The following is an 8,760-nucleotide window of genomic DNA, read 5'->3' as shown; positions in this document are numbered from 1 at the left end:
CAGACGTTTTAAATCCCTCATAGAACTTTCCCTGTCGTTCGTTTTAATCGTTTATTAATTATTCTCACGATATCGGGATTGTTATGCAATACACGCTCGTAGCAGCAAGGTTGTCATAATAACACACTCTACAGCGACAGAGTTGGAACAATTAAAACAACGCTTCAAATGAGGGTCACTGCCAAATAAGGGAAGCTATAATTATAAATTAAAATAAATTATTGTATGATTTTTTTTCTCGTTAGATATAAAATATTTTATACGCATTAATTTCAGATGATAAAGAGCACCCACTGATTTATTTAAACAAGTAATGGAAAACGATAGGTACGGCTTTAAATATATTTCAAAACACGAATGTTATTGTTGGAATTGCCTTTTTTATGTTAATTAAGCCACTAATTTAAATTTTAGACTTAACTTTGCCGTTCAAAAGACAACGTCATAAAATGTAATCATTTCTATATTTTGAATAAATGATTTCAACAATCAAATAGTCACTTTGGTGTTCACTGAGCAAAACAAAAAGTTACTGAGAAATTGAGTTTTGAAAATAATACTTGTTCGAAATTCGATTTCTCGGGATTTATTGTACCGATTTCGCACTAATTTTGTATTTCGTCATTTAAAATTGTACTGTTTAAAATGATGTAAAATATTGTATACCTTATGAATCAAAAAATTTTTCACCTATTATTAAATTAAATAATAAATAATTAGTGAAATTTATATTTTGCATGAAACTATCTTTGGATAAACGAATTTTGTAATTGCGTGTAAAAAAAATTTCAGTTCGTTTGAAAAGTTCTCAAAATATGGTGAAGTAGGCAGAAAGTAAAATTAACATTAAAGGGTTCAAACTTTGGACGGCTCTTCTGGCCAAGCTAGTGGTACAGTAGGGAACCGATTATCCGGAACGATCGGGACCATCGCTATTCCGGATAACTGATTTTTCCGGTTTTCTGAATCGCTACAAAAAGCAGCTTTTTTTATTGTTAAACCCAAGTAAAAAAAAAAAATATTTGGAAATAATCTTAATAAGAAGAAAAAAAGATGAAGTAATACACTAATGATTATTTCAAAAATGATGGTAAGGATCTTTCAAAAAAGAAAGAAAAATCCTAAAATCTTAAGAGGAAAAAAAATATTTTTTTTTAAAGGGCGAGAAAATTTACCGAATTTCGTTCCGGTTTTTTGGTTTTCCGATTTCCGGATAACGGGTTCTGTACTGTAGTATATTTCCTAGATTGCGGCTACTCTCTGTATTTTGACGGTCAGAATTCCGAATCCGTCAAAGAAAGGTATGTTTATTCAGAAAAAACACCTTTTTTGTCTGGTTTCGTAACTTAAAATATAGTGGGCACTTTTTCGAACTGTTTAGATTGAGTCCTAAAACGTGAAGATCCAATCATTAGATCGAAAGTTGTTCAAGGTGACCAGTTTTTTATTTTGCCCTCTCAACTTAAATAACGATATTTTGATAGAAACCAGTATCCATCTTCTTTATTTCGAATGACAAATAAAATAATTTAAAACTCTATAAGACTTACTAACTGAAATTTTGTTATATTAATAAATTTCAGTCAACTGAAATTTTGAAAACGAGTGACAAATATGTAATAATGTAATAAACAAATGTAATAATGTAATAAACAAATGTAATAAACGAATAAGACAAATATTCAATAAACGAATTGCACAATAAATATCTATTTCAGTGATTCTCAACCACTGTGCCGCGACCCTTTTGTGTGCCGCCAAATTCTTAAAATGTGCCGCCAAATATTAGAAATGATACAATAAAAATTATAATGCTTTTTTTATGATGAGTAAAGTTTAAATTAAAGAAAAATTTATATATATATATACATATATACTTCTTGTAATTTTTCCACGCTTTAACCTCGTGAACATCTTTGTCTTGTCTCTGACAATAATAAAATAAGATGGAAGTGTTTAAATTATATATGACACACAATTTTAAAAAATGTTATAAGAGCTAATCACTAAAGTAAGCTGTGCAATTAATAAACAAATTAACAAAGGATAACTTACAAAAATTAAGCTAACAATTAATAATTAGCAGAAGAACTAGTTAACAAGAAATCACAAAAAAATAACAGTTAATGCAAAAAAAACTAACAGTTAATTACTATAGAAAGCAAGCTAACAATTAATAACTAGCAAAAAATAAATAACTGTTACTAACTAATAAAAAATTGGATGAAAGAAATAATTAATCCCTTAATAAATTTGCTTTTGTAGTACATATTATTTTAGTTCACATTCAAAATTATTATCACAAACTATTTAATACAGTGTATTATAGGTAATTAAACTACTTTAAATCTAATTTTTTTAATTGTGTGCCGTCAAATTTCGAAATCGTTAAAAGTGTGCCGCAACAAAAAAAAGGTTGAGAATCACTGATCTATTTATTTGTCACAATTGACTAGAAATTGTGTAATTTAAAATTTAATCTTCTGCACACGGAAACAGCTTCCAAACTTAACTTTTTTCTAAAATTATCCTACTCCTTCACTTGCTGCAGTATTCAGTTTCGTTTGAATCCTGAGATCCAGGTGCATTTTATTGGACAACGTTAGGTACAATTTCATAACTTAAGATAAAAATAATATTAAGATCATTTAAAAAAAATTCCTGAAGGGATTGTCTATACGAAAATACAATTTGTTTAACCATAGCTGACAAAATCAATAATTCATCACTTCAATACAATAAAAAATCATAAGAACAATAAATTGAAAATCAGTAAAACATTGGACAGCTTTATGGCCCATAAACCTCTCTTATTACTTGAGTTTTATGGCTTTTGTTTCATAATCAAAATGTATAGAAATATAAAATAAATATTCATAATATATATAGATAATATTCATTACTATATAATATTTAATATAATATTCATTAATCATAAAATATAAAATAAATATTCATTATTTGAACTGGTATAATGAATAAAATGATTTTGATTGATTAATCACGTTAATTACCTCAAATTGTTTAGATAAATGAAATGAAACATGAATACATGAAACTAGAAATAAAAAGGTTACATTAAATAGCAAGTGGAACTGAACGTAAATGTAAACAATAAAATAGTATTAAAAAATTAAAACAAAATTATTTCCAGAAAAAGTTTTAACTACTTTAAGTTCATTAATTTCAAGTTTTCGACTAAAGTTATATGTAAGAGGTGTCAAGTAAATTTGCCGTGCAACACTATATGCATTACAACATTTCTTTATGACATTACGATAAGACAATTAAAAGTTGTTGCACTTAATCTTATTTTCCCATTTTTAGATTAACATTGAAAATCATTGTAATGTCACAATCATTTTCATGAATGGATAATTAAATAAATATAGTTTAATCCTTTCGAGAAATACTGACGAATGTCGAATAGTTGTGAAAAATTCTTTCCGTTCGCATTATCACTGAGAGATCTCTTAAGTTACCATTAAGCAATTACGCGAAAGTTCAATTACTATAATCATCTGTTTCACTCAGTTTTATCGTTAGTCGATAAATTGACACTTTTCATTGTGATAAGGACAATAACTTTTACTAATGTACACATAAATGTTGATTTCACACATATTCTAGTCACGTCTGAGACTAAGTTGTATTGGTTAGCTCTTCCGGTAATCCATAACACTCCCTTTTGTTTGGATTGTTTTATTTCCTATTCCAATTTTTTGAATCGTAAAACTTTTTCTTCACTTCCGTTCCTTAGGTAGTATTGTTTGGTTTTAGTTCAACAAGGAAAAATCGTCTGCTAAATCGCTCTGTCGAATAAGCATAGAGTGGCGAGAAGAGGGCTTTCTTTTTTTTCGTGTTCCATATGATTACGGCTGTATGAAGTGGCGAATAAATTTATTTTGTATTGTGATTGAGTTTTGTTGACTTTCCTGAAGTATTTCTTTTCGTAGGGCTTAAAAGTACAAGCATCTAGACGACAAAAAAAAACTGCAAATGAAGAATAATAAAAGTAAGTCATGCATTCTGTATTTCTGCAGGAAAAAAGCATGAGAATGTTTTTATTAGGTTTCAATGTACCTTTAATTTTATATAATTTCAAAAAGGTCGGATTTTTAAAGTTCATGAAGTGTTAAGAGAACTTATTTCTTGCCAGTAAAGAATAAAGTAAATTTAATGTATTATATTAACTGTTCAATGCATGATTTAAACTTGAATAGTTATGTATGGTTCAATGTATAATTTATATGTACGTTATAAAATTTAGTTGCTTTAGTTCTAATGTTTTAACTCATTTAAAATATAGCATGCATTTTTAAAAAAATTTGAGATTTTAAAGTTTTAATTAAATGTATTTAAATGAATCGAAATAATTTTGTAAATATGTTTTTGGTAGTAAAATAACATGCATAAATTAGAAATAAATTAATGAAGTACTAAGGATAAGTAAATATAGAGTAACTAATTAATGTAATAATTAGGAAATTAAAATTTAAAAGCTTATGTTATATTCCGCGACTACCTGTTAATCATTATAATTTTTATTTTATTTATTTTATTTTAACTTTATTTACTTTTTTTCATTAGTGGGTTTTCTAAGGAATTGAGCAGTTCGCCAAGAGATCAACCATTTGAAAAAAGTGATTTTTTTTTCCAGCTCTGAAAGTGCTCTATTTTATAACTCTATATTTCAACTGTTCCGAAACGGTGTTCCGCGGAACCCTAAGGTTCCGCGGAAGAGTTAAAGGGGTTCCAAGAGTTAATATTTTTTTAATCAGTGATGAATTTTGAAACCTCCGATTATATTTAGAGCCAACCAGTAATTCATAGTTTATTTAATTTTTCTGTTGCATTTATGAAACTATTTCAAGTAAAATGCCAATTAAATAGAAATTAAATTTCTTAAAAAGAAAATATAATGTTTCTAATTACAATATATTAAACAAATTATGAAAGGAAGAACCATTAATAAAATATTGCATTAGTATTTCATTTTACGCTTTACAAATAAGAATAAAATAACTATATTCCTTTATAAAGAAATATGTTTCCCTAATAACCCTTTTAAAGATATAAAGCAAGTGCCTTTAAGTTTTCATTTTGAAATAAACAATAATTAGGCTTATTTTATTCATTTTCAACTTACGTATGTATTACAAAGACAAATTCATTACTAGACTAGATACAGCACAAAGACTGTCGGACATTAAACCAAATTAAAGATTATTAATGATTAAACGCTGAAAAATTTTCTCTCCTCTAATTAAATATTTAAAAAACAGTCTCTTGTAGGTTATAATATTCACAATTGCCTCAATGAACTTTTTATAAAAGTCGAGTTTCTGCCTTAAGGTTGCTTGTTTAGGATTACATAGCATAAGAAAAATTGGGAAATGCTGCAATATTTCATAAAAAAATAGTAATTATCTTACTATGTAGTGTATTTTCTTAGAACACGAAAGATAATATGACCCTCAATAAGCATTAAAAAAATGTTTTTGATGTGAATCAAGCAAAACCAATACATTAAAAAAAATAATAATCAATGTTATATTACATGTTCAAATAGTGGAATTCACATTATAGCGGAATTTTAACATTCTAAAGAAATATAAAAAATTTAAACACGGAAATATCATAAACCATTACACTGATATAGTGAAGACTTTGTCTTTATCTCTGTTCATATAATATTGTTATCTTTTGTCATGTTCTTTTTTAAACAATAAAAAGAACCGGGAAAATTGCAACCAAATATTAGATTGAATTTTAAACCAATTCTCTTAGAATGATTCTTGAATATTGTTAAAAGATATTCTCCAATACTACAAGTGCTTTTCTAAATTATCAGTTCACTTTTGCATGTTTACAGGCATTAGCAATTTCAAAAACTTCATGTACAGGATTTTTCAGATCTTAGGTTCGAAAATTTCTGATAAAATTAGTTATGTAACCTATACCTATACAGTACAGTCTAAAAAAAAAAGCCTGTTTAATAGGTTTTACGATAATAGTTTACAGTAAAAGAGCTGTACTTAATTAATGCGGATAAATGGTTTAATCAGTAAGTAACTTGAATCCTGATTTATTTTAAATATAATTGACAACTTTTATGCATATGACATTTGATACAAATAATTCTTCCCCAATAAGTATTAAAAAAATTAAGTTTTTCTTTTTGAAATGTTAAAAACTATTATTAAGTATTAAAAAAATAATTATTTATTCGACAAAACTCACTAAATTCAGAAGCAATAAGACAAAGCCTAAGCTTAGTGGCATCAAATTAAGCCATGTGATTAACAATGACTAGTTTGAAGGTATTAAAATTTGTAATAAAAACAAACATTTAGCTTAAAAATTGAATAAATAAGCAAATAAAACTCAGGCAAAAATATATTAAAATATGATCTTTGTTAAAAACTCATTTTTGAAATAATTTCACTATGCTGCATTAATGCACTGTCAGGACCTTTTTTTTCTCGTAGTCTTAATGTTCTCTTTGATGCTTTCAAATATCACGTCTTGTTAATTAGTCAAATCGTACAAAATCGTACGTTTGATTCAAAGTTTTTTTTTTTTTTTCTTTTTTCTTTTTTTTTTACCGTTGAATGATTTTGTATTTTTTAAAATTCTGCAAGTTAGAAAAAAAGACAAATAATCCGTTTCAATTTACTTGATAACCTATTTAACTAACTATTCCTTTACTTTGAATTAAAAAATTTAAATTAATTTAAAAGGCATTCTAAAACATCTTTTGAAAAAGGTCATACGCATGAAACTCAAATATTATTTATTTTGGAACAGAGTTACACTTAAAATCAATACTAAAATTTACGTCTCATTCCTCTTTAGCTCCATTTTATTACGTAAGCGTTTGACAGACTAACACTTGATTAACTTAGAGTTATATGTGCTAAAATGTATTTTTTGGTTATTTTATAAGATAACACGGCGAAAAGAGTTCTGGTAAAATTATTGTTCTGCGTGATAATGACATTTACAGCAACAACAACAGCAAAATTCTGGTTAATAAAACCAAAATATAAGGTATTTCTGCAATTCATTTGGTAATTTCTCCGTTCATATGGTAACGATTCACCAGAAATTCTAATTTTCAAAATTATAGTTCTTATTACCTCACATTAGTAAAAATTCAAAACTGAAAAATAAATTTAACCGAATAAATAGCTTTTATACCATGCTCTGCGGTATCATGATAACATTACTAAATTTCATCCCATAGTATAAAACTATTTTTCATTGTTAATTTTACAAGAAGCATTACCAAATTGCTTCGATAAAAGTTAGGTCTTCCCATAGAACCAGTAACATGGTAAATTTTACCATATTCTGGTTATTTTCACCAAGTTCTTTTCTTCCGAATATGATTTGATTTTAATACTTACCTTCATGGAAGTTTCTAACCTTCATTTTTTCTTAGGGGAGCGAAATTAAAATACACAATTAAATTATAAGTAAAGTTTTTTTTGCTTAGCTGAATTTAAATTGATCATGATTCGTAAAAATATTACTTAATTTATCTAATAATGTACTCACACCCCTTTCAATTAACGACACTTGTGTTTATTTTAATTTGTCCTCCGAAAAACAATCTTAAAAAAAAAAAATCACATTTAAGTTTTAATATTTTTTCCGTGAAAAACTTAATTCTGTAAAAACTTTCATTATTAAATGATAATTTAATTTATCTGATAATCTTTTTTTGCATGCTATAAAATTCTAAATAAATCTCAATAAAAAAACATTTTTGAAGCACTTAAAATTGTCATAAATTCTATGTTTTATTATTTATCATCGTCTAAAATCTCAGACTAAATAAAAATTTCTCTTATTTTCACCTTTTAAAACAGGCACGAGACCTTCTTTTCTAAATGTTAATGATAGAGCCGTCAATTCACGTGCGCATAAAACAAATAAATACTGTGACAGCGCCATCTGCCGAACTGACGGTCAAACATTATCTGGGAGCGAGTGGAGGGATCAGAGAGCATAGCCTTTCTCCTCTTCATTCGTGAATTTAGTCTCCATCAGAGTGGAGGATTCGATCATTGGGTTATGAAAAGCGGTCAGTGTTTACTCTGTGATCGGTTTACGAATTTTAACGTCACTTTTGGAGTTATGTACCTTTCCTCCTGAACTATCTTTTGGATTTAGTGATATTATTCTACGCAAGTGCTCCTGTAAATTGTTTTTGTCGCCATGTATTCGTCGCGTCGATCTGGATTGTTGTACGAATATCCGACACGCGTCGAAGGATGGTTAAATACTGTCGGTAAGTTTTTATATTTTTTTATATATTTCGTATATAATTTAACTTATGCGAATATACATGAACAAAATTATTTGCAGAACGCATATATTTCATTGCTAATACAAATTTAACTAATGATCTACATAGATGTATATACACTTGAATAATAAGGAAATAAAAAGAGCCAGAGATGATATATCAAAAGGAATGAGAGACTAGGACCCCGAATTTCTAGAAGTACTTTAAATTTGGCAAATAATGTTTCTTTTTTCCTTCTTAGGAATTTTTTATTAGAATTAATATGAAAAAAAATTAAATAAGTATAAGTCTAAATTAATTTAACAAATTAATGAATGAATATATAAATTTTGAACGATTTACATTATCTTATGTTTTAAATTATTCAAAACCATTTTGTATGTAAACAAGATGTACATTTAGTTTAAAAATACGACCTGGGGGGTCCCCCACAGTTCTGTGAT

General features: G+C 27.1%; 1 protein-coding gene across 2 annotated transcripts in view; it reads left to right on the top strand.

Annotated features, from left to right (window-relative positions):
* The first annotated feature begins 7,979 nt into the window (after window positions 1-7,979).
* raskol (Ras GTPase-activating protein raskol) overlaps window positions 7,980-8,760 on the top strand; it is a 319,700-nt gene continuing 318,919 nt past the window's right edge. For both annotated transcript variants that reach the window (XM_087159432.1, XM_087159431.1), the window contains exon 1: window positions 7,980-8,299. In XM_087159432.1, coding sequence (XP_087015558.1) covers window positions 8,227-8,299 — 73 coding nt within the window. In that variant the 5' untranslated portion in view covers window positions 7,980-8,226. The remainder of the gene's footprint in view (window positions 8,300-8,760) is intronic.

Source organism: Parasteatoda tepidariorum, chromosome 3 (assembly GCF_982258835.1).
Source record: "Parasteatoda tepidariorum strain Cologne lab strain chromosome 3, Ptep-v5.0, whole genome shotgun sequence".
In the NCBI taxonomy this organism is placed as follows: domain Eukaryota; kingdom Metazoa; phylum Arthropoda; class Arachnida; order Araneae; family Theridiidae; genus Parasteatoda; species Parasteatoda tepidariorum.
The sequence above is the reverse complement of the archived record's forward strand: the minus strand, read 5'-3'. Positions and strand labels throughout refer to the sequence as shown.